Below are 26,248 nucleotides of genomic sequence, written 5' to 3' on the forward strand. Positions count from 1 at the left end.
ATAAAGAAGGCTGAGCGCCGAAGAATTGATGCCTTTGAACTGTGGTGCTGGAGAAGACTCTTGAGAGTCCCCTGGACTGCTAGGAGGTCAAACCAGTCAATCTTAAAGGAAATCAACCCTGATTGCTCATTGGAAGGATCGATAATGAAGCTCAAGCTCAGATATTTTGGCCACCTAATGCGAAGAGAGATCTCTTTGGAGAAGACCCTGATGCTGGGAAAGATTGAAGGCAAAAGGAGAAGAGGACGGCAGAGGATGAGATGGTTAGATAGCATCACTGAAGCAATGAGCATGAAACTGAGCAAACTCAGGGAGGCAGTGAAGGACAGGAAGGCCTGGCGCAATATGGTTCATGGGGTCACGAAGAGTCGGACACGACTTAACGACTAAACAACAATATATATATATATGGAATGTGTATGTGTGTGTGTGTGTGTATGGAAGGAAGAAGCTGATAAACTAGCACACTTGATTCTCTTCCTTGGAGAAACCTCCTTCGGTGCCTAAGACAGAAAATTATGCATCTGAGTTTACTTTTAAAAGGTATTCCCATCCTTTTCCTCACAATGCAAATTCACATTTATGGTGGGTTGCCCTGATCATTTTTTAGGCTGTAGAAGGAGCAGGACGACACACACGCCAGACGCCAGCCAGGAGGATCACACTTATCTGACAGTAATGTAAAGAGGAATGTAAAGAACGCCTTTTCAAGGCTTGGGTAGAACAGCTGGCCTGTTGCAATTCTCTCCAGCGAGGGACGTGAAAAGGTGGTGCCCCGAAGGGAGTCATAGCTGCTACTCCTCCCCTCCGGGGCCGTACCGCAAGTTTTCCTCTCCCTCTCTCGCAGGTTTTCTCCACCCGAGGGGCGCGCAGCGCCGCCAGAAACTTCACGTTGGCGGGTGAGTGGCAGCCACGCTTGGGGCTTGGGGCGGGGTCGGTACCGACAGCGCAGGAATGCGCGAAACGGGGAAGGGCGAGAATCCTGACTGGCGGAGAGCTGCGGAGGGCGACGAGGACTGGCTGGCAGGCTGGCAGGCGGGCGGGCGGGCAACTCCCATCCCAGCAGCGTGGCGTGTCGCACCTCCAGGTAGCTGTGCGGAGCCCGGCGACGCGCCCGCTGCGTTGAGCGGAGGGTCGGCGCTTGCTTTTGCTGCGGGGGGGGGGGGGGGGATTAGCGCCGGCGTGAGGCCGGGGGCGCGCGGCGGGGGCTCTTCGGCGAAAGGGCCTTCTCCAACTTTGGTCCTGCCTCTCCTGGCGGGGCGGGCGGGGTTTTTTCTTCGGGCGCACCTTTTCCGCCTTCTTCTGTCGAGGGTTGCCTGAGGACCTGTCTTGCTGTCTTCTCTTTCATTTTCCCATTTCCTCCTAACTCAGCGGGAAAAGGTACGTACGTGCCTAATTGTTATTCCGTAGGAGCACGAACGCCTTATGCGCCCGAACCTGCGTTTTCAGAATGGCTCTCCGGGGTTAGACTGGGAATACGAGCGTCCTCCCTTGAATAGGCAGAGGGTTTCCCCCACACCCGCCAGCCCAACGATGCGGCTCACATCTGGCCCATTTTTTTGCAGCGTTGGCCGAGTTTTGGCATCTGACGGAACCAGCTGTGTTCTTCCTCTTCCCCCAGCTAGGTAGACAGGAGAACGAGGGTTTGTGATGTATTGCTTTTGATGTCGTTGGTTTAACTGTGTTTTTATTATTGTAAGTTGCTAATAGTCCAGAGAGTAATTGTGAATGAATGAATGAATGAATGAAATACATGAGAAGTAAGCTATGCTTTGTTAGTGGTATGTATTCTCCGAGTCAGTAGGGGCTGGGTAGAATGTGTAAATATTCTTAGCCTGAGTGAATACGGTAAGGACGCAGGTCAGACCAAATATGAAATAATTCATTCTGGGAAAAGGTTTGTTGAGCAACCTCCTGTCCCAAAATGCCATAAAGGACACAAGATGGGAGGACCATTTTCTAATATTGAGAGTTAATATATTCATTACCTGTCTATGAGGCACTCTTCTCTTCCCCCATCTTGGTTTAAACTCAGCTGCATCAATTTCAAATTGTCATTGTGAAGATAAAATGTGGGGATTTGAAAAGAAATGTGGACTTAAATATATATTAAATAAAATCTATACTTTTAGATATATTTGAATGTATAGAAGTCAGTATAAGTTTTTGGATTTGGAGATTGGTACATAGAAGGTATGCAATAAAGGCTTTAACCCACAAGTCCTCCTCCTCCCTTTCTTATCTCTGGCTGAGCTCTCCTGCCTGTGAAATCATGTTTGATTGAGTTCTTCTATTATGTGTAAAAATGCCATGCCTTCCCCACAACTGCATTAGTCCTGGGCATATATAGCTGTGCTTTTGCCTGACCTCAACTGTGACCTCTGGGCAGGCTTTTAGTTTACAAGGGCTCCTTCTTTCTAGAAGCTAATCAAAGCTTGAATGAGTGATGTTGTGGTCTGAATACGGAAGCTGGGAGCAGATTCTGGGTAAGGAGTACCTCACTAGTCAGTCGGTGGCTGATTCAACTTAGTGAAATGACAGAGGGTGTGTGGAAACTTCACTCAAATCACTGCAATGTCTAGATTTAACTCTGGAGGAACTGAGCTCATAACAAAGCTGGGAAGTGCCTTTTCTTATGTTCCCACGGAGTCATCAGATGAAGAAAATTATTCATGCCAAGTTTAGAAAATGCCCCAGTACCCTTTTATGGGCTCCTAACTATGTTCTGAATATATATCGTTATTTTGATTAGTAGTAATTATCGTTTTATGAACCACTGTCCTTTTCTCAAAGAGATTAGACTAAAGCTGGGCTCTAAGAAGAAATAGAGAAAGGGGACAGAAATTGGGATAAACCAAGGGAGGAAGGGTATATATTACATTCAGCTATGCTCAAACTTACTTATAAACTTCCAGTTTCTTTCTATATTAGATTTATAGCCTGACTTTTTTTTACAGGAATTCAAGGTGGCTTCCATGGTGTTCTCCATTTTGTCACTGCAGCCATAACAGGTAGAATGGGCTGAAAGGGCAGAATTGTCCCAAAGTTACCAGGTTTTCTGTGGTTTGGCACACCTGGGTGTGCCAAAATGTTCGTGGGAAAGATAGACTTGAGAAGAAGTGTAGAAGAAGTAAGGGCAATAGCATCAGTCAGGTGTTCTATGAGGCAGTTCCAAATACAAGGAGCACCAAGGAAGGAAGAGCAAAGTCTTTCAGGAAGTGAGCAGAAGTTTGTTGATGGATGTGAGTGGTAAGGCTGCAGAGCAGAAATTCCAAAGTAGAGACATAGCTGGAACTGGGATTGCATATGGAATTTATTTTTTCTTTGCCTTTAGGCAACAAATCCTTTCTGAATCAAACCCTTTTGAAAACAAGGGAGTCAAATACTCAGTAGACCAAAAATGCGCGCTCTTCTCTGGATTGCTGTTTCATGATGGAGAGAAAGACAAGAATATTCTGTGCTCTTCAAGATTCAGATAAGAAGAGTGCTAGGTTAAGGGAGAAACTCACTGGTTTCAAGAGAAAATTACTCCAATTATATATTTTACAAAAACAGCTATTTTAAGTGCTTTTCTGGAAGAGGTCAATATGGCTTGAAATAATGTGTCTGGGTGTATTTGGTGTCCCTCCCTAAACGGTGCTGCTTCTAAAGGTTAAGCTCCTGTAAATCCTCTAACATTCGCCTCTTCTACATATTTGCTGTTTTTGCTCTTATGTTGGGAACAATGTTCAAAGTTGGGGAAGGGAGCCTCATAAGCATTTCCTTTCTATTGTCTGGCTCATCCCGTTTCTCTCTGTTAGTTCCGGCTAGTGGAGGTATTAGAGTAATTATCACATAGTCTGGCACTAACAGAATTAGCTCTGCATCAGTGATGTACGTCTCTATGTATGAATTTGGAAGTATAATGTGGACTTCTTAAAATTACCCCTACTTGTTAGAGATAAGTTTCTGGAAATCTGTCTTCTGCGATAAGAATAAGTTTTAAAAGGCTAAAAGCATTATGGTTTTAAAGTTGTCTCCTACTTTTGTTTTGTTGAATAAAAACAAGACAAGAGGGGGAGAACAATCAAGCAATCAAAATTCAACCATTCCAGGATCATGCCTTAGATCTGTTGAGTTTAGCTTGGCCGGACCCAGTTTTGCAGAACAGATTAAATAGAAAGGGCCCAGCTGACAGTCTTTTCCATTGATTAATGCTGCAACCAAACCATTAACTCTTCCTATTGCAAGCTTCCTGTGTTTTCTTAGTTTCCTTCCTTCCTTTCTAAGTGGGATTAAAATTGACCAATTGGTGTATTTCTTAAAAAGCATTTTATAAAATATTGGGTTGGAGAGTTCAGACGAGACTTCTGCTTTTTTCCCCTGGCACATCATCTATTTGACACTATTTCCTCCTCTGCTAAGTGTTTGATCTGAAGCTTGTCATCACCTTTCCAATTCTTTGCAAAAGGAACAGTTTTCCACAGCTGTTCAGAAGCACATGCTGGGTTGGCAGACCGGAGGATGATGGAGGGAGGTCCTTTTTTTTTTCCTGTGCAAAACAGTAAATGTTCCTGAAATACTAAGGGACACTTCTGGAACTGGTATTTTTTTCATAAGCAGCACCTGTTGCAATTGCTTGTTTTATTTTTAATATTTTACCCCTCCCATGTTGGAAAGTAACCTACTTTCTGAATTCAATTTCTGTTCTCTAAGCAAATACTTAGATTTAACTGTTAGGTTTCTGTGGACTTTTGAACCTGCTTTGAGAGTTAAGGATGTATAAGTTCTTTTCTTTCCCTGAACTCAGGAAAAACAGATTTCTTTCAGCTCACCACGGAAGCTAGCTTAGTACTAGGCTGATTATCTGTGAGGTGGTAATATCACCAACTCCCTTGTGCCCCTTTCCTTGGAGCAATATTTTTTAGCAATATTTTTCATTTGTTGTTTTTGAAATGAATGCTTCTTCTGTATGTGCACAGCTAGCAAGAAGTAAAAATGAAGATGAAATCGAATGTATTTTTGAATGTTGGTGAAACATGGCTGTATAACTAGCTAGCTAGAATGTTCTGGCACTCAGATAGGTTTGGAAAACTCTTGAAAAAGATTCCTTCAGATTGCTTTGATGACTTAGTTTTTTGATAGAACTACTTCATCTTTTAGAAGTAGTTGAACAGTGGTGCTGTTGATGGCAATATACTTTAAGATGGGAGACGATTTTAGCTGAAAAATCTTGACTGGCTTGTTTGGAAGGGAAGATTTATAGCATAGTAGTATTTCTTCGTCTACTTAAAGAGTGTAATTTGGAGACTGAATAGACTGAATAGCTTTATTTTCCACTTCTGCCCCCACTGTTAATAGTTAACTTCGTCCTAGGCGGGTGCTGTTAATTTGTTCCTGCGGGCAAGCCCTATATGCGGCTCAAGCAACAGCATGGTCGCAATCCAGAAACTCACTGCTGTACTCTAAACATCCATTCTCCAGTGAATGCTGGAAGCACAATTTAGATGACATCATGATCCAGAAGTTGCACCCCCACTTCCCATGTTACATCAAAGTGATTCAGAGGGGGTCTGTGGTACTCTGCTCCCTTTCAGAAGGTGGCAGCAACCGGGGTGTCAACTGCTCCCTCTTCAGAAGGTGGCAGCAGTAAATGTAATCAGAGGCCAATTATTACAAGGTCAGACTTGCCCAGGTTTAGTCATTTTGCATTCTGATCCAGTCTTTGGGTGACTCAGTATGAACTTTCAGGGGAGAACTTTCTGGGGAGAGCAGAAGCACATCTTGATTTTAAATTGCAGCATGAGAACAATAATGTGCAGGGGGTTCTTTCTCTCTCCTTAATGTTGGCCTTTTCTTGGTAGGTTGTCCTGCAGCAAGGACAGCAGTGAAGCTACTTTATTTACTGGTTAGAATCCTAGTATGAAGTATTAAAATTTTGTTAGTTTTTTTTTTTTTTTTTTGACCTGGAATCGGCCAAGCAATGTGACTGTTGTCTGAGTTACGGTTTAGAGTTCTCTCTCTCTAGTTATTTAGGATATAAATAATATATGGAGCATCTATATAGGATATGCAGATATCTGCAGAGTCTCCTCTGGCATCCCTTAAGAGTGGAAGGGATTTAAGAATACTCAGATGTGCCATCAAACGTTAGTTTTGTGGGGAAGCACGAGCGATCTTTGAGATTTGAGAACTACGGAGAGAACATAGGCTGAATAGTGCAGGATGCTGACATGGAGACTTTTCTCCCTATCAGTCAATAACAGCTAATAATCCTTGAAACTTCAAAGGAGAGGAAGAGGTAACACACATCTAGCTGAAGAGAATGTAGGAGGGAGGTAACAAGAAAAACCATTAACAGTTAGCGACAAGGAACTTCAACTATAGCCTTCAGTATGATGCATTGGTTTTTGAAAATGTACGAGTGACTAGAGTGGAGATTGAGGTCACTTCAGTTTACAGATTCACACACTGTACATTAATAAATAAAAATAAAACACTATGGTCAGCTTGCATGAATACATTTATTTTTGATCAAAATCCCATGCTATCCCAATCTGATCAGCTGTAATTCTCCATTCTGAACCCAGGACTCTCTAGCCCTGCATTTCACCTTCCTGTTGCCGTCTGTGCCCCATTCTGGCCCTTCCTTGTTGCCATGAGATCAGATTCCCAATCTGATGCGATGCTATTTTTGTGGTATTCACTTGTGTTTGCACTGGATTTTGGATAATGTGTGTCCTGCTGTTGCTTGCTGTGTAGAGCCCCCCCCCCGCCTTCCTGGTGTCTTTTCAGTGTCTTGTGCCATGGTGGCTGGGAATTCTGGGAGTTGTAATCCTGAGATATCTGCAGGGTGCCGGCTGGAAAAATCTGTTCCACATGTTTTCTGGCTTTTTAAAATGGATACTGTCTCTAAAAGTATTTAAAATGCCTCATTTATATTTGTAGCATTTATGGTTTTCTTTCCTGAGGTGAACACTTCTTTCTGCTGATTTTAATTTTGATAATAATCCTGTGAGGTTGAGTAGGCTGAGTGTGATACTTCCAGGCCATTCAGTGAATTTCCTGTCTGTGCAGAAATTGAAAGCCCCATCTCTTCAACCAGCATACCGTGAAGGCTTCAACTTATTCACACTGTATATCAGCAGCTGTTTCTAGGGATCTGTGTTGTTTTGTGTGCTGTGACTGCTTAACCACCCCTTGTCTTTCCAAGTGAAATCAGGGGTATGGGATGCTTCTCTGCTTTTTTGAGCTTGTTGGGGATATAGCCAAATCTTTACAGTCTCCCCTGATTTTCCTAGGAGGATTAATCCCTGCAGAACATGGAATTGACCAATGAGAAGCTAAGAAAGGAGCTGGAGGAGGAGTTAAAACTTGGCACGGAACAGCTCTGCAGCCATGCGTGGTACCACAGTTGCCTGCCACGGCAGGTAAGATAGCATAAAGCGGTTAGTTGGTTCCTACACAGTGAAAAACAGTGTGATAGCAAAATATGACAATGAAAGAGGCAAAGGGCACATTGAGACAAATCAACCCACTCCAAAGAAGAAGCCAACTGAGATGGAAAATTCAGCACTACCCACCATGGAGGAATGGTTGGTGATCTTGACAGAACTTGCTGAAATGGACAAACTGACTGCTTTGATTAGAGAAAGGACAATATCTACATTTATTGATGACTGGATACCCGTTATGGACTTTTTGCATAAAAATGAAAAGAATGAATTCGTGATTTATGGTTTTGATGATTAGACAGATTATAGAAAGGGTCATGATGTAACTTTAGAGAGAGAGGTTAAAATATAATTGTACTTATAACTGTGGTGAAGAATATCAGAAGCTACTTCTGTATGTCTTTATATATTTCTCTGTCTTTCTCTGTTTTTCCTACTTCTATTTTAGTTTTTTATTGCACGTTTAGCTTTTTCTGTTATCTCTCTCTTTTTCGTTTTCTCTGTTCTAATTTAGTTTGTATTAATTCTTATTGTTCTTAAAACTTAATAAAAATTATATACAAAAAAAAAAAGAAGTGGCCAAATGGTCTGTTATACAGCATGGAAAGAAAAATGAAATGTAAGAAATATCCTTTTCATATTTTATTTCCTGGATGCTAACGTTTACTGCATTTTTTTCAGTTCTGTCCTTAGATACGTCACTATTATTCCTGTGCAGATCTCTAAAATATTCTTTCCTAGCTTTCCTCATGTCAGTTTAGTCACAAATCATTTCATCATTTTTTACTGTAATTTCATTAACTTTGTTGGAGGCGCCTTGTTTAGCCATCTTTACCCATTTCCAGAACAAATATTTATTTCCATCAAGATTGCTCTGTATTTTCCTGCCCACTGAAATATAATTGTTCCTTTGTTTGACTACATTCTTTTTCTCTCTATGTATGTTATGTAATCTCTTTTTATCAGCATTGTTTTTTCACAGCGTTCTCTTATATGGTTTTTTTTTCAACCACAGCCTTTTTCATTTCATCATTCCACCAAGCATCCTTGGTGGGAGTGGGGAGGACAAATTTCAGTAAGGTTTTCTTGATCTACATAGTCTCCTAAATTGTAGAATTCTGCTAGAAGCACCTGACTTGCTCCTAACAGACTAATCAGAGTTGATGGTAGTAATGATACTTGCAGTGCCTTTGCTACACAATGGAGAATTATCTTTTGTAAGACTGCTGTAATAATCTTTGCCTGTTTCCTGATGTTGGGCAAATGGAGCTTTTAGTAGGGAATAGCCATTAAGGAGTTAATTTTCTTCTCCTTTTCTGAGTGAAGGCATTTGGCTGCTGGTAGTTGAAGGGAAAAAAGGAAGATTGTATCAGGGACAGACAGTTTCCAAAAGAGGTCTAGCTTGAAGTTTCTCTTGAGAGAAAGTACCCAGGTAGAATTACTCTAGAGAAGGAATGGCGATTAGGCGGTTGTGATAGATGTACAAGTAGTCCCCAGTTTAAGAACGAGTTCCATTCCCAAGGTCTGTCCTTAAGTTGAATTTGTATGTAAGTTGGCACAGTATTATTATATAATGCTGTATAAGTAGTATTGTGTAATAAATTCAAACCATTGTGTATTTAACTTGAATCATTGTGTATTTAACTCGAATTTTGCTACAGTAGGCTCTGTTCTTAACTATGGGTCGTCCTTAAACCAGGTGTTCTTAACCCAGGGACTACCTGTAGTTTGTTCCCATGTGATAGATATAGTTTGTTCCCATAGTTCAGTTTTGTCAACAGAACCATTCCCCAGTTTGTGTGAATGCCTGTAATAGCTGACATTTAACCATAAAGAGTTAATATTCATTTCTCTCTACAAGGGGGGGAAGAGGAGAAAGTTTTGAGGGAAAACATTTAGCTGTGGGATGGAGGATGGATGGATAGGGTAAAAGAGGAAGGAACAGGATCGGCTCTGTTTAGGATAATTTTTTTTCAAAGTTCCCACTAAGGGGAAGAAAATGGAGCGGTTGCTTGAGAACAGTGTCTTTGCAGAGGGAGAGCTGTTGTTACATTTTTCATTAAGTGCATACAGTTTGTTCTCTCATTCACAAGACACCAAAACAGTATTTTCTTGCATGTTGAACTCAGCTGTTCACTGGGGATAAGTCCTTCTGTAACATAGGATAGTAGGGCTTCCTTATTCAGAATTTACTGTCATAGTCCCAAACCAGAAAGGAAAACTTAAAAAGATTTCCTGGTTTACCCAGGGAGAATAGAGCCAATAACTGAAGCAGCTTTTGGTATTCTACCCATGAAAAGGTTACTACTGTACCAGGAAGACACTCTTGCTTATTTCTCCTTGGCAACTGACTTACAGAAAGGAGACTAGGAGTGGAAGGTAGCCAAGGGAAAGGAATGGAACCATGAGCTGGGGGAGGATAGAGGTCACCCTGCTGTAACATCATCATTCTTGTGTTGGTTAAAATATTATTTCTATACCAAGACTAACCTACTCATTGAAGCCTGGTCTTTTATGTGCTCCATCATTACTAGGCTTAGTTACAAGGTTTTTCCATAATAACATCATGTTTGAAAATCAGGAGGAAATAGGGATTTCCTGGATTTTGGAACCTGAAGAACAATGAGAAGGATCAATTCCAGATAAAACAGACAATTTCAGCCCATCTGTGGAGTGAAGAACCACTATACCTGAAGGACAGCCCTTAGGTTGCTAAACACACTTGGCTTAGAAAAGGGGCTAGGTTTCCCAGGGAGCCAAGAACAGGGATGAGGTATTGACCAACACACTTCAGATCTTCTAAACACATAGGAGAGAAGACTATTTTTCTAGAGTAGTTCTATTTTTGTTTAATTCCTTTAGAAGCCCAGTATTGTTGGGAGTTGGTTGGTGTATATTATTATTATTATTATTATTATTATTATTATTATTAATAATAATAATAATAATAATAATAATAGGAAAAGGTCATTGGAAGAATATCCAATCACTGTCCTTGTGAAAAAGATGCACCAAAACTAGTACACCATGAAGGCTTACTGAATACCAAAGAAACCAAACTGGCCTATAGGAAAGACCAAATGAAGAATAGAAAAGAGACATGGAAGGCAAAGTATTACATGGCCAGTACACAAAAAAAACTAGCAGGCAAAGCAGATAACCACAAGACCTAGCAATGGCTAAGAGCAGGAAAATTGAAGAAAGAGACAGAGGGGCTAATTCTGGCTGCCAAGACTAAGCCTTAAGAACAAATGAATATAAAGCCAGAATTGAGAAAACAACAACTGACAGCAAATGCCTCTGCAAAGAAACCGAAGAAACAGTGGATCACCTGGTTAGCTGCTGGAAGAAGATTGCACAGACTGACTACAAGCAAAGGCATGACAAAGTAGCAACAATGGTGCATTGGAATATATGCAAGAAATATCATTTGCTTGCGAGCAAGAACTGGTGGGACCACAAAACAGACAAAGTAATAGAAAATGAAGCTAAATTGCTCTGGGACTTTAGAATTCAAACAGACAAACACCTGCCACACAACACCCCAGACTTAACAGTTGTTGATAAGAAAGACAAACAAGTCTGGACAGTGGACATTGCAATACCTGGAGACAACAGAATAGAAGAGAAAGAACTGGAGAAAATCACAAAATATAAAGACCTGCAAATAAAACAACTATGGCAAAAGAAAGCAAAGATAGTACCAATAGATTGCACCTTAAGTGCAATCCCAAGACATCTGGAGTGCCACTTGAACACCATCGGCATTGAGAGGATCACCATCGGTCAATTGCAAAAGGCAGCTTTACTTGGAACAGCTTATATCCTGCGACAATACCTTTAACACCATCAAACAACATCTGTCTATCCTAGGCCCTTGGGAAGGATTCGATAGGTGGATAAAAATGGCAAATCCAGTCTAAATATCTGGCTGACCGTAATAATAATAATGTCAAACTTACCTCATCATGGATTCCTTCAAAGAACACTCTGAGTTTCTATCCACTTGGCTCAATGAGGCTGAGGATTTCTCAGATTCAGAGAAAGGCAACGTTTGTCCCCCTTTACTTGTTGTGCAGAAGAAAAAGCCTTCATTGGGCTGTTCCTATCATAGCAACAGGAAAAGTTGCTCCTGACCTGGAAGGGAGAGTAACATACCTATCAGTGGTTCAGAAGTTCTGTGCTGGGTCAGGTAATGCTCAATGATTCTCTGTATCCTTCAAGTGGCTCCTTAAGTCTTGTTCATGTACTTGACCATCTTGAGCTTGTTCTAATACTATGTTTTGTTAAACAAAGACAGACTTCCCTTCCACCTCTCTCTTTCTCTCTCATTTTCAGGAGGCAGAATCTCTGTTGCAGAATGATGGGGAGTTCTTGATCCGCGATTCACATTCTAGCCTGGGTGATTATGTCTTGTCATGCCGCTGGGGAGGAGAGGCCCTGCACTTCAAGATCATCCGTGTGGTGCTCCGCCCCCGAAAGGGCTATTCTCGCACCCTTTTCCAATTTGAGCAAGAGCAGTTTGACAATGTACCTGCCCTGGTGCGCTTTTATGTGGGCAACCGGAAGGTCATCTCAGATGTTTCAGGAGCTGTGGTGTCTCGGCCAGTCAACAGGAGTGTTCCACTTCGCTGGCTGAAGGAGCGCTTCACTGACACTGGCCAGCCTCCTGGGCCATCTAAGGAGGAAGGGGCACCTCTTCGACGGTTCAGCTTCCGTACAGCCACTGCTGGAGAACAAATAGGAGATGGAAATTTGCTACGGTGAGGAACCTTGCTCCATGATGAAACCGTTGGAGGGGCTGGAAGTGGTCCTTGGCAGTGTGGCTGAGAATATGAATGGTACTCCTAAACTGTGATTTTAAATAGGCCCACTTAGAAATAAGTACTGTTGAGGCACACTTTTAAGTAATTATGGAATGGATCACTCAGTTCTGTGTCTCTGTTTTTCCCTCTCCCAGAACAAAAGATCGAAGCGGAAGTGACCCCAGTAGCCTGGACCAGCTGGGCCAGAGACCTTCATTGTACAGTGCCCAATCAGACAGCAACTTATTGACTGGTGGGTATATGGAAGACAGACTCCAAATGGGCGGGTTGACCTAAGCCACCTTCAGTCTTACGGTGAAAGGAATATGGTTCCTCTGTTGCTTTATCTGCAATGCAGATTTTAGGCTGTTGTATTTTCCCCAAGACCCTAAATGGAAGCAGCGATTCTTCAGCTTTCTAGGATAACATGTTTACTTGTCCAACTGATCCTGTATTTCTCCCTGATATCAGTTAAACATGCAGGAAAGCAGTGGACTGGGAGCAACACAGTTGTTTGGGTGCCACAGCAAAGGTACAGAAGTTGGTATATGACTAGAAATGCTCTGTAGGATGGGGAAGGCAAAACAAGAGATTCAAGCATAGAATGTGGTTCCTCCCTCCTATATTCCTGAAAATATTTAGTTGCCGTTTAACGAAAAACCAAAGTTTCTAGTTATAGAGAAAACTTGGAAGATTGAACAGTTTTGACTTAAAGCGTTGTGTAAAAGCATAAAAAAATGATAAAATGTGTTGTGACATCACAATGCAAACTCGTCCTTTCATGCTGGCATCCTGACATCAGACACAAGTACATAATTTACAGGGTTTGCATTATGATGTCACAATCCATGTTCTGTCACTTGCAAGTTTTATTGCTTGCCCCCCCCAACACCTGTACAGCTTTGTACATTTTACAAGAAAGCATTCAGTTTTTCATGATGCTTGCAGGTGATGGCTACATTGCGACATCATGCCAACATGTATTATGTTTTCCATCTGAGCCTATATCAATTCATAGACCATGGATTTTGCATTTGCTGTCAAACGTAGTATGAAACCAGCTTGATGGTTTGTGATGACATCAGAGCCCACAGAAGATTGTCAAGATGTAGTTAAAGCCATTGCTCTGCTTCAGTTTATGCCCAGGCATATTGAAGATGAGGAGACAAACAAAAGCAGTCAGGACTAAACTTTGCCTCGTTTGCATGTGGATTTCCAAGGTCAAGCCATATTATTCATTTCTAAACATGTTGAGGTGTTTTGAACCATCACCGGCCTTGTACTGCCACGTGGCTTCCTGGGATGAGTGCTGGGCTTTAAGGCTCTGATAGGATCCACTGCCTCTATCACTGGGTAGCTTTTGTTAGTGACCTGGGGGGCAGCAGCTATTGCTGTAGCTGCTAGTCCTACTTTTGAGGATGGCTACCTGTCTATATCACCAGCGGCCAAGGGTCCCATTGAACAAAGCTGGTTATGCTGGTAATTGCTGATGGTAATTGCAATACCGTCATCTTAAACGTCCCTTTGCTTGATTAGGGAATGGTGATCTAAACTTGCGATAATCAAACATTTTATGTTTTCTTTATTAGGAGTACATCTATCTTAATTTCATTGATCAGTGTGGTTAATCAATTGATCCTTGTCCTCATATGAAAAAGTATTTCTCTTCTGCACTACCCACCCTTCATTTAGTTGGTGAGATTGACCACACACACATTTTTAATATTAGTGGGTACATCTGAAATGTTGCAGTTGTTGCATCTGGCACCATGACACTATAGCTTCTTCTTGTTTTTAATACTGGGATTTCCAACACTTGATTTAATAGAAATTAAATGTAATAAATATATTCAGACAGATGTATGGGTGTGACAGGGAATATTTGTGTGCCAATCAAAGAAGACAGCTTAGTGGAGCTACTAGAACAGGAAGTTGCATATCACCATAATTTTCTAGGGCTATTTTTGTATTTGTGACCTGAATGATGGATGAGCCATCATTGGGAAGCAGCAGGAATTATCCAACTCTAATCCCTCCCCATCCAACCATTCATTCTTCTGTCCATAGGAAGCCCAGAAACATCACCTGGAGATCAGGACCGAACCCAACTCCCTCCTTTGTCTCCTGCCTTTCGCACGGGCAGTGACCCTGTCCTACGGCCAAGCGCCTCAACATCTCACCTGCTGGAAGGCCTGGGACTGAGTGGTTCGGAAGGTCGACTTCATTCCAAAGCTCCCCCAAAGCCTCTGAGAATCCCCTCCATGCTGATGAGTGACTACTGTGAACTGGTTCCTAAGGCTCCTCAGGGGCCCTGGAGTCACGTGGAGCGCTTGCGGACCGAGGAGAGGTGGCGTGGCCGGGCTCACATTACAGAGACTGCCTTTGGGTTCCTGGACTGTGATGGGGCTCCTTCACCCTTGCCCCAGTCAGTGGAGACAGAAGTGGATCCGGGGTTTGAGCGCCCACTGCTAGAGACTACTTCCTCCTTCCAGCTTCAGCACTTTAACTCATTGCTTTTGACCCCTAACAACAAGCCCCTGGACCCCAGCACACTCAAGCGCCTCAAGGATATCTTTGCCACCCATGATTGTCATGTGACAGCACTTCATATTTTAAAAATGGATTGTCAGGTGAGGGCCACAGAAAACAATTGTTTATGTAATATTATTTTGGTGACCTTCAGTTGCCTCCTGTATGGTGGGCTGCTTTAGTTCCCACTTAACAGATGATTGGTTTTGTCCCAGTGTGTTTTGAGATCTGAGCCAGGACTTGAAATCTGATCTCAGACATAATCTCTGTTTGACTGCTATGCAGATACATGGGAGAGGTTCCTTTTCTCATGTTAGAGAGCTAACTCTGAGACATTTGGGTCTTTGGCCAGGTGTGTATGATGCAACCTAGTCCTTTTGTTAAGTGAATTTGGATTACTACCATCTCCTAGTTCTGTGAATGCTCATGCACTGATGCAGAAGAGACATGGGACTCCTTTTCCAGGGTTCAGGAGGAAATGCTCATTCTTGGGCCAGAGAGGACTGGATGTGACAGACTATGGCTTTTGTAGGGGAACTGAAACAGCCTGCATCTGACAAAGTTGCCTTGTGGTTCATAATAGTTGATGTCTTGGTTAGTTCCAAGATAAATTTGGCTTTGCTAAAAAATATTGACATCACTCCCATTCCAGAACTTGCTCATTACCCACACTGACAGAAGGAATGGGTTTCTAAAAGCATCTTTGTGCTTTCCTCACCCTGGCTAGTAAAATCATAATAAATGAAAGAGGTGGCAATTTGCAGGCTGGAATAATCAGAAATCTGTTCTGTGAGCAGCCTGCCTTGTCTACCTGGTATCTTAGTTAAGGGATGGCTTGCCTGTGTTTTAAATAATGATGTTGATACAAGCCATCCTTAGAGCTGAGATACGCCTTTTTAAAAAAATACTAATTGTCAGAGCAGAAAGTTTTTAATCCACTCTAGCCTCTTCAAGCACCCTTATTTATTTGTAATTTATGTTTAGTTCTTCCAGATCCAGCTAGAAAAGTAAATCTGATCTAAAGCAGGGGACCTTTTAGGAAAGGATTTGACAAAGAAGTCATCAGAGTACATTTAATTGAAATTTTACTGGGGATGATGATGGGGCCAGGAGCATAATAGCAGTATACAATAAAAAGTGGCTTTTATTGCATAGCCTTACTCCATTTTTGAGTATTCAAATAAGCATTTAATTTCAAATCTTTCTATCTTGGAATAGTTAGATAAATGCAGTTTCCTCAAATGCTTACTCCCTATATCTGCTGCCTGGTTCTGACATGTTGAGATCAGAATATGACGGTGAGTTCTATCTCAGCTGATCCCAATTCCTTCAGCTCTCCGGCTAAAATGACCTGCTGTCGTAGAAAGTATAATTGATTTAACTCCCAAGAAGAATTCCCCTAAAGGGTGAAAGGTAGATAAGAGTCAGCTGCTGGCTTAAATGCTAACGTCTTATGAAATTCGCTTATCTTTTCTTCAGGCTGTGAGGATCATTGGAGTATCAAAGGAGCAGCAGCGGGCAATGGGGGTGAGCTCGGGTCTGGAGCTCATAACCCTGCCTCAAGGGCATCAGTTGCGGAAGGACTTGCTGGAAAGGTACTGACTAAGGTTTTGTGGTGGCTGGCAAGCGCCAGAGGCGGCACTGTGAAATGCGCGCGTGTGCGTGGGTGTTCTCCAGAATGTGCTTGCTTGTCTCTTTAGTAGTTGCCAATTCCGTCAGGATTAATAGTTAATTAATTTAATTATTGCTTACTGTAAATGTTTTGGTTTTATTAAATATTTTAATTAACTTATTTATTGTCACTGTTTTTAATTTTTGTATTACAAATGTTTTGGGTCTAGCTGCAAACTACTGTGAGTCTTCAGAAGATTTAGTGGTATAGAAACCAACCAACCAATCACTAAATTAAAAATGTAAAAATAAAGGAATTTGTGGGAGAGCAGAGCATAATTTCCTCAGGACAAAGGCTTGGTTGTTCTCAGGAGGCATTGGTTTGCTGCTGCTTTGGAGGCCTCCTCACCCGCCCACCCCCCGGCCACATCCCCTGCATAGGATCTACATCAGCCTGGAGTTGACAAGTAAAAAACCCCTTTTAGAAGCAAGCAAAATGAGGGAGATGCAAATGGCTCTATATATTCCCTTCAGCTACTGTCTTGCTAGCTGAGTGTCCAGTACTGGATCATTCTGACGGTGAAGGCCAAATTGTCCTTCTAAGACCCAATTTGAGAATGTAATTGCTGGAATTATGAGTATGAATGTTGCTTGGTGAAACGGAATTTTTCTTAATCAAACCCATTTAACACTGTATCCAAAGTGCACTTAGCACATTTTCTGATGCTGTGGCAGAGCATCTCAGTGCCCTGCACTATGGACCAAGGGACAGAAAACATTCCGTCAGTTCAGACGGGATCTTGCATGCTGGCTTGACATGCAAACGCTGGTCTGGGCCACCTCCCGGCTTCTGGCCTGCCAGTCTAGTAGCAAGTGTGAATCCTGTTGTCACTCCTGGGCAAGACTCTGCTCAGATTGCACTGAGAAAGTATCCTGGAATGCATTTGTTTGAGCGCTGCAGCAGCCACCATTTTTGCCCATCCAAGCTTCCCGTGTTTTCTTTTTCCATCCTCAGGCACCATCTCATAGCTCTGGGCATTGCTGTGGACATCGTGGGCTGTACAGGGTCAGTGGCTGAACGGGCTGCCACCCTCCACAAGGTCATCCAGCTAGCCTTGGAGCTGTGGAGGCCAGTTGGGGACCTCTTTGCCCTGTCTGCCGTGATGAAAGCTCTGCAGCTGCCCCAGGTGAGGGCTGTTGTGGGAGCGATGCCAAAGCTTAGGCTAGCCTGGTGCCCATAAGATGCATGGCACACAGAAGATGAAGAGGTGTGGTTTCAGTGCAGCTGCTGGATCAGAAGCAGCTCATTTAACAAAGCTAGCCCTGATTTCAGTTCCCATGTTGCTGTTAAAATGAGGGATGGAATGCATTTAGTCTGGTGTTTACTGCAGTGGCATGGAATCAAGGACATTGCTTTTGACCATGCTGATGGGAGTTATGAATCTATCACCCTGAAATGTAAATATTTATATCCCTTTTTCTTTTTTTGTTGTTAAAGTAGGGCTCAAGTACCTGGCCAAGCCAGTCATTCAGTTCTTCCTGAACCGCAGAGGTCTGTGCAGGCAGGTTTATTTATACTCCTCCATTTCTGTCCTGCTGTCTGCAGATCGCCCGGCTGGAGCAAACATGGAGGCATCTGCGCCAGAACTACACCCAGAGTGCCATCATTTTTGAGAAGGAGCTCAAGCCTCTCTTGGGGAATCTGAACAGGGCTGAAGGTAGGGCCTTGCAATCATTCTGACCAAATCCAAACATTACAGCTGTGTGGAACTTCTAGTGTGTGGCTCTATTTTTATGTGCAGCTCAGGAATCAGTAACCTTTTTAAGTAGCAGCACCGTTGCACCATCTTGTGCACCATGGACACAATTTTATTTATGGCTCAGATGTAGGAACTGTTGGGAGGTCAGTTTAGATTTCAGCTCTTCCATGGTGTATCACCATGCAGAAATAATTTGGGGGGCTTCCATGTAATATTGGAATCAGTCCTCTGGACTGTAAACATTTTTATGAGCTACTTAGTGAATATATTAAGTACGCATTGAACTACTTTTAAAATAGTTGTACCCCTTTTTTCATTCATTTGAAGTTGCATATGTCCATTACCATTCCAAAAAAAAATCATAACAAAGAATAATATGAACAAAGCTGTAGTTAAGGGTGTGGTGTGTTTTTTCCTCTTGGACTCTGGGTCCTGCTTTGGAAGCCTGTTTCTTAGAGAAGAATTTGTTAAATTGCTCAGTTTGATCTTTTTTAATGTGATCTTGCAGTCTTAAGAACCTCCACCAGAAATGTAAGTTTACTGCCCCATAGATAACCCTAAAATGTGATTTAGAAGAGATTAAAAATCAATTTTGTTGTGAGTTCTCTGAGTATTTTCATTGCCATTTCAAAATGGAAATTCAGGGTAACTCTAGCATATCTGGACAGTCATATACCCTTGCTCCAGGTTGCCCAGATTGGTGTTTGAAGGTAAATAATTGTGCTAGTGCTTATATTCCTTATATTCCTTTTGCTGAAATCACAAGTTGTTCCTTCTCATCAAGGTGGAGAGTATGGAATGTCATAGAATCAGAGTTGGAAGGGACTGTAGAAATCTAGCTGATCCTCAGAGTAGGATCTACTAGATTTCTCTCATAGATGACTATCTAGCTTCTGTCTGAAGACCTCTAGTGGGGGAGAACTTACCACTTCATGTGACAATTTGTTCTTCTGCCTGACAGCTGGCAGAGTCAGGATGTTCCTCCTGAGGTCTAGCCTGAACCTCCTTCCTTGCAGTTTTAATCCAACTACAGTTTGATTAGGGTGCATTCATGCAATGGACCAACACTTGAAAAGGCTGCCCATCATGAGCTGGTGGTACATGAATGCACAGCTCTGGACTGTTTTCCAAACCTTCTGACCCAAATCCAATAAGTAGCAAGAAATTGGTGGGGACTGCAGCATGCAGACTTTCCTGTAGGGTATTGGCTTCTAAACAAATATAGGGGCAACCTTTGGAAAAGGAAGAGTCATTTTCATCCAAAATATATCTTATAGTGAATTAAATCATGCTCTTCCTCAGCCTACAGGCTTTCCCCTGAAATGTTTACAGGTAGTCCTCATTTAGCGACTACAGTTGGGACTGGCAACTCAGTCTTTATGCAAAGTGGTTGCTAAGTGAAACTGTGACTATACTTATCTTACTTCAGCTTTCCTTTGCTTTACAAACCTGCGGAGGTCATAAATGCGAGGACTGGCCGCAAAGTTACTTCATCAGTGTTGTAACTGAATGGTTGCTAAACAAGGACTACCTGTAATTCCACTTAATCAGTTGAACTGTGATCTAAAAGGCTATTGTCTCTGGCCCACAGGGAATTCTGTCTTCTCCCCAAAGGAGATAGCAGTTCCTCACATCCTGCCACTTCTCAGTCTCATGGAAGGAGAACAACTATGGGATGACAATGAGGAGACATGTGAGGTCCTCCTGCGGACGCTGGAAGCAGGTCGCTTCGTTGCCACCAACACTGGTGCTTATCGCATCAGTGCTGAGGCCAGACTCCAAGGTAGGGTGGTTCTTGGCAGTGCTGGCTGGTCCTCCCCTGTGTACCTTGGTTAGCTCAGTTCAGTGTGGCTGGTGAGCACCCGTTCCCTCCTTCTCAATCACCCTCTTATATGGAATAGATACGCATGAATGCCAGCACAGAAGAAAGCCGGCAGAGAGCCAGCATGGTGGACTGCACTGGAAATACCCAGGCTCTAGGCCACTCTCAGCTATAGCAGTTCACTGAGCAACTTTGGGCCACTCTCAGCCCAGTCTACCTTGCAAGGTGGTTGTATGCTCCCTTGAGCTCCTGAATAAAAGTTGGGATAAGCTTCTAACAAATGAACAGATCCACCCATCTGAATGTTGTAGCTATTCTTGTGATGGAAATATGACCCAGCAATGGGTTTATTAACAGCTAGTCTTGGCTAACCTGTGCAACACACCAGCCCTAAAAGGAGCAGTGGTTTTAGCCAGGCATGACTTATACCAGCTGGGGTTCTTCTGCTCTTGCTTTTGCTCTCTGAGCCACTGGGTCTGTCTGTTCGGATTCTGTCCTGATCCTACCACACTGGGTGGAGGTGGTGATTAGCCAGCGGACAGGTGCCTCAGGCTGAGTTTTGCCCCACAGAACTCTGGCTGGGACCAAGTGTACAATATCGAATGGAACCGCTTTAAGCACACTCTCTCTGCCCTTTCCCAGCTCTGTTGCTGGAGTTGCAAATTTCCCTGCAGTTTAAAAGAAAGCGAAACGCCCCACATGCTGTATGTAGTGTTAATAATTTATTAGAGGTGTGCAGCAGTCAGATCCAAACTGGGCATTCTTGCTGTACCTGTTGGCTGCTCTGTAAAGGAGCTGCGCCATTTCCTGGGTTTGCAAAGTAGTGGCGTGGCTCAGGAAAATGCCTGATTGGGTTCAGGAGGTATGACAGGATATGACTCTGCGTCACCACCTCTTTAACTTGGACATGTATTTTCCTGAGCCTGTACAGCTGCAGTACAAGTGCCAAAAAAGGTGTGGCTCCTTAAAGCTGCTGCTGACAGGTGTGGCAAGGGTGCTCACATCAGACATGAAGCACCTTTGCTCACTTCAGATCTGAATACTGCACACCTTTCTAAGTCGCCTTTCAGACTTTGCTAAACAGAGCTATGGTTCAAGCCAAGGCTTGCTTAAAGTTTATCTTTGTGCCAATTTAAAACAGTGTTGGTACATTCATAAATAACACTGGAACTCTTGACATGTTTTATCTTAAATGCTCCTATGGGAACAGACCACTCTGGCAGTCCCATGACATAGCAAGCCATAAACTATGTTTTATAGCTTGACCAGATGTAAACTTTAAAAAAGCCGAAATCTTAAATGAGAACATAGATCCTTCAACACTTGGTTAGAATCTCATGAGAGAGCTGATTTCAATTTTGTAGTTGTATTATTATTAAAAATGGGCCATCTGGTGGGAACTACATTCCCAGTCTCTGAATTAAGCAAAATCACCTTATAGCTTAACACAGTGTTTAAACCCAGCCTCGAAGTGGCCATTCTATTATTTCAGGGTAAGGATGTCATACCCACATTGGTTATACTAATCCTTTGTTTTTTGTTTTGGCCTTCTCTTACAGAGGCCTGGAGTTCAGTCTTCTTCTGAATCTGATATGTGTGGCTGTAGCAGCTCCTTTCACTTCCCACTGGTAGGGTGATACCTCATAAGAGGATAGTTAGCCGATACTAGGACAGGCACTGTCTGTGTAGGACTGGCTGATGCCACTGACGTTACAGAATTCATCTCATGTTTCCTTTTTACATTCTCTTCTCCACCAGGGTTCCAAGGCACTCCAGAACTCCTGGAAGTGTTCCAGACGGAGTTCTCCCTTCGGTTATTCTGGGGCAGTAAAGGAGCAGAGGCGGAACAGAGTGAACGATACAAGAAATTTGAACGGATCTTGACTGTGCTTTCTCAGAAACTAGAGTGAATTCATGGGAGAAGAATTTTCTCCCTCTGCCAGGCCAGCTGGAATGCAAGGCAGGAGTGGCAAAGATGATTTCTAAGCAGTAAAGAGAAGGGTCACCCACTGCCAGGATTAGATGCTCACTGAGCTGAAATCTGAAGGCCTTCCATGGAATGAATGAGCAGGAACTCATCTGTGGTAGACATTCCTTCTAGATCAACAGCGCCAGGGCTACTGAAAGAAACCATCTGGAAACTTTTAACCTATGCAAAGGAGCCAGTCTGCAATAAGGAAAGCGGTGGATGAGTTTTAATCATTACATGCTATGAAAATAACTTTGCTCTCTGCCTATTCTTATCCTGATTAGAAGTTTCACAGCATTGGTTTACAGACCCCAAATCCAGAGTAACAGCTTCCAAGATTGTTAACTGCACCCGAAAGTTTCAATGCATTCATATCCAAATTAGCAGAGCCCAAGTTCATCTTTTGAAACAAGAAAGCAACCTTTCTCAGTTGGAACACTTTTCCTGTTTCTGTAGTTATGTTTCCATTATACAGAACTGAATTCTGCAGTTAATGCTGCTTCCCTTTTCAAAGTATGATTCTTGTATTAAATGGAAAGAAACTTGCATATATCTTTCCAGAACCTTTTTCTTCAAGTTAAGCCGTACTTGAGAAAAGTTTTATTGACAGAGGTTGTCTTAAGAAGGACTTTCTCCCTTACTTATACAAGACCTTGAGAGAAGCTCAAGCAGGGAGAAAGCTTGTATGTATCCCTTTTGACAATACCAGTACAGGTAGATACAAGTTTTCTCCCAGCACCCAAAACCAGTCACTGAAGAGTCAGGCAGGACAGAGGAAAGACTTCAAACAGGACTCACAGCGGAATCCTGCTTTCTCGCGTGATCTAGAGACGGCCACCAACTTGGACAACTTTAATGAAGAATCAGACTACTTCAGAGAATATGTTACCAGTGGCTAACAGCATCATATCTTTCTCTGCTGAGGAACATGAGCATAAAAGTACTGCTGCTGTTGTGGATCATCTACTTGGCCACAATGGGAAGAGAATATGAGGTTAGATGAGTCTTTGGTCTGATGCAGTGCAGTTCTTAGGTTTTTATTTGACCAGCAGAAGCTAGCAGCTACTTCCATAGCAAGGTGTTTCCCCAAGGGGGACAGTTGTCAGGCCTCTCCAGATTTACGAACAAGAAGTCTGCACAGAAGCACTGCCTGGGTCAGCACGAGTGGAGGTGAGGGGAATGTCCCCCTCAACTAATCTACCAATAGTGCCAGTCCAGTGTCAGACAACAAACCTGCTTTCTCCTCCCTCTCCCACACTCTTCCCCCTAGTCATGCTGCTCCACGGACAAGCAGAAGCAAGCAGGAACTGAAGGATGCCTTGGCTTCCTATGGCGTTTGCCTCTTGTCTTCTCCGCCAGCTCTCCCTTGCGGAGTGGTGAACTCTGCACAGCAGGAAAGGCAGAGGATAGTCCTTTCGCTCCCAAGCAATGACACAAATGCGGCAGACCTTAGAAGTCCACGCTTGGAGGCCAGAGGAACAAAAAGGCAACTGCACAGGCATCCACCAGTTAATTTTCCCCCTACTATTTACATAAAGTGTAAAAAGGCACCCAGAAATACATTCTGCATCTCAAGAGAGAAGGGAGGGGCAGGTTTCGGCCCCTCCCTTCCAAGGCTGGAGGGAGAAGAGCTGAGGCTACATTACAGAGTATGTGAACACGTTAAACTGAGTGGTAAATTAAATTGGTCACTGTATAAAACAACTAGCAATACATTAGAGTCATCTTTAAAAAAAACAAACACAGAGACATGAGAGGAAGAGGCCAGAGCCACCTGCTTTTGCTGTCATGTAATATATTCCCCGAGGGGGAAACAAACCCGAATGCTCTGGCAGAGGCACTTTAGAGTGGCTGAATGAACCAGGCCAATCGAATCCAAGAAAACTATAAAGTGCATTTCAAGGAGAGACTCTACAGAGGTTGGTCTGGTGCCAGCGTGGCCTTTGGCCAGCCCTCGGACAAGGTGGCTTTGGTGACACTTGCATCTAATTGAAGGAGCACTGGGAGTGGACAGGTGTGCTCAGCAACCGTCCTCCCCTCTCTCTCTGCTTCTAGTCGAACACAGGCATAGCAGCAGTCTGAAGGATACACGTTCCAGGCTTCTAACCCAGCCCGGTCTCCTCCTCAAATATGGCGCACCCACAACCCCCTCGAGGTCTGGACGCAGCCTACTGAACGCAGCATAAAAGCAGAAACTTTGCTCTGGCTCTGACCAACCTGGCGAAAAGCAGGAGGGGCAGCCGGCTCTGCCCTTAAAGAGGAACCGCACCCTTTCTGCTCCCGCAGCCAGGAAAGGTCAAAGCATGCGTACACCCATGCATTTCGTGGCGGGGCAACTACCACAGTCCAGAGCCATGAATCTTCCTGTATGTGAAATTGCGTGTGTTTGGCTGCTCCGGCTGGAGGGCATTTCATAAGGAGTATTTTGTAACTCTGACATGAAGACAACGGGGGAAAGGAGGAGCAATTACTAGCTGGAAGTCAACCCCCCTCTTGGCTCTTATCCAAGACCTTACTTTCAGCAGGCTACAGCCATCGTTTTGTTATTCTGCTGGTCAGTCCTTGTCTCGCAGTCCTGCAGTAGTGATTTGGTGCAAATTCCTTCTTTTACGGTCTCACTCAGAGCAAGCATCCTGGAGCTGTTTCCAGGCAACTGAAACTCCGCCCCTCTTCCATTCAGACCGTGATGTTGGTGCAGCTCTTGGCTATCAGTACCCCCCTCAGTTTACATTCAGTCGCAAATAGGAGGTAGGGACGTAACCCTCACCTCCTTTGCTACGCCGTACACGTGTCCACCCGTCACCTTTGTCTTCCTCCATCAAGCTGAGCTCTTCCCCTTCCTGCATGGAGATGGTGCCCTCACTAGAACCTTTGGGAAGCAAACAAATCAACAAGGGTATCAATCAGCTGAAGCCAAGAATAACCGGAAGGCAAAACTGTTCAACCCTCACGGTGTGCAGCAGCTGCAGCAGCCAGGGCAGAATTGGGTGGGTGGATGGGTGGGGGACACGAGTGCCAAGGCATTAAAGCAGGATGTGAGCCAGACCAAGGTACACAGTCCTTTGTAGAGTAAGCCAGGCTTTTTGTCTAATTCAAAATTTGACGCATTGATATTTTTCACTCAAAACAGTCAAATGTAACTTTACACTTGCCTTTGTGGCCTTGCTGCTGTCACCATTATGGCCCACGAATGGAACAAAAAAGACATCTTAGTGCAGCATTTCGCAGCCTCAACAACTTTAAGCTAAAGTCCACACCTCTTAAAGTTGCTGAGGTTGAGAAACACTGCCTTAGTGGCTACTCCCTCTGCAGCATTGTTCTTCAGGCTAGGAGAAAGCAGTTGCTCTTTGGAGAAAAATTATTATTGACATGCTGAAGGCATGCCATAGTGCAAGCAAAACAAAAACCCCACATCTAAATGAGCCTTCTGAGGATCCTAGCTTTTGTTATTACATATTTTGAAAAGCAGGTTCCTGATCCTTTGTGGTAAAAACAGTGCAATTAAAAAACAGTCTGGGCAACGCCTAGTGAATGGCTTTGGAGTATTTCATGCTGAAGCTTAGGCAATCCAGTCATGATCTCTCTTCTGAATAGCAGCCTGCTTACAGTTAACTCCCATAAAAGTGAGATACATACATGGCTAAGAATGTTACCCAGAATGGTTACCTTACAGCTCAAGTGAAAGGTTGGGTTTTAGAAACCCAAATATCTTTTCTTTTTAAAAAGCAAAATGTAAAATAACATTTCTGCCCAGAGTCCATTGGATCTATTGATCTAACTGATCAATTAATTGATTTAATTAATGCTGAGTTATTTTGTACAAGTTGTTGAATTTGCAGATTTTTCATCTCCTCTTAGTACAGAACCAATTGTGTGTGTGGGTGCAAGATTAAAAAAATAACGCTAGGAAAGGCAGAAAAAGGAGCAAAAGCCAAAAAGTGACAGATCTAATCTCCTTTCCCAACACAAGTAAAATCATACAAATGAAAAAAAAAATGCACCCCACTCTACCGCGTGTATTTCACAGGCAGTTCTCAAAGCTAGCAGAATAAAAATGGTACATGTTTGCTCCTAGTCTCAGCTATTCCATGAGAACACAGCCACTGGAGAAGCTTGCCAAGGTGTTACCTTCAAACTGATACATGGCCACACAGGTCCCGATAGGTGATGCCAACTCCTCTTCAAAATCCTCATCAAACTCTGTGTAAATGGGTTGGTTGAGTGTGTTCTGGCTCTCGTTAGAATGAGTAGTGTCAGGGCTAGAAGGAGAAAAGTGAGTACTGGGTATTTATGCTGCATTGCAAGTTGGGAGGAATATG

At 43.2% G+C, this 26,248-nt stretch overlaps 2 protein-coding genes across 10 annotated transcripts in view; one reads left to right on the top strand and one right to left on the bottom strand.

Annotated features, from left to right (window-relative positions):
- Positions 1-837: 837 nt before the first annotated feature.
- Positions 838-23,116, top strand: SH2D3A (SH2 domain containing 3A). 5 transcript variants are annotated; one of them, XM_025170067.2, is made up of 11 exons: positions 1,201-1,380; positions 2,958-3,011; positions 7,281-7,409; positions 11,772-12,196; positions 12,394-12,491; positions 14,306-14,868; positions 16,247-16,362; positions 17,394-17,565; positions 17,985-18,096; positions 19,730-19,921; positions 21,719-23,116. In XM_025170067.2, exons 3-11 carry the CDS (start codon positions 7,302-7,304, stop codon positions 21,868-21,870), a joined length of 1,938 nt encoding a protein of 645 aa, XP_025025835.1. In that variant the 5' UTR covers positions 1,201-1,380; positions 2,958-3,011; positions 7,281-7,301; the 3' UTR covers positions 21,871-23,116. The 5 variants fall into 5 exon arrangements, with proteins under 5 accessions (XP_007433591.1, XP_025025834.1, XP_025025835.1 ...); XM_007433529.4 differs by lacking the exons at positions 1,201-1,380; positions 2,958-3,011 and adding an exon at positions 838-899; XM_025170066.2 differs by lacking the exons at positions 1,201-1,380; positions 2,958-3,011 and adding an exon at positions 911-1,087.
- The window catches only part of TRIP10 (thyroid hormone receptor interactor 10), a 60,400-nt gene continuing 56,287 nt past the window's right edge, over positions 22,136-26,248 (bottom strand). For 2 of the 5 annotated variants that reach the window (XM_007433531.3, XM_025170068.2), the window contains exons 14-15: positions 26,058-26,188; positions 22,139-24,798 (exon numbers count right to left, since the gene is read on the bottom strand). In XM_007433531.3, coding sequence (XP_007433593.1) covers positions 24,650-24,798; positions 26,058-26,188 — 280 coding nt within the window. In that variant the 3' untranslated portion in view covers positions 22,139-24,649. Of the gene's footprint in view, positions 24,799-26,057; positions 26,189-26,248 lie in introns of all 5 variants that reach the window. The other 3 variants (XM_088137667.1, XM_088137668.1, XM_088137669.1) reach the window with 3 other exon arrangements.

The sequence above is a fragment of the Python bivittatus genome, unplaced genomic scaffold (assembly GCF_059951505.1).
Source record: "Python bivittatus isolate LINGU-HERP-01145 unplaced genomic scaffold, Pbiv_v1 ctg000220_np1212, whole genome shotgun sequence".
NCBI classification, from domain to species: Eukaryota; Metazoa; Chordata; class Lepidosauria; order Squamata; family Pythonidae; genus Python; species Python bivittatus.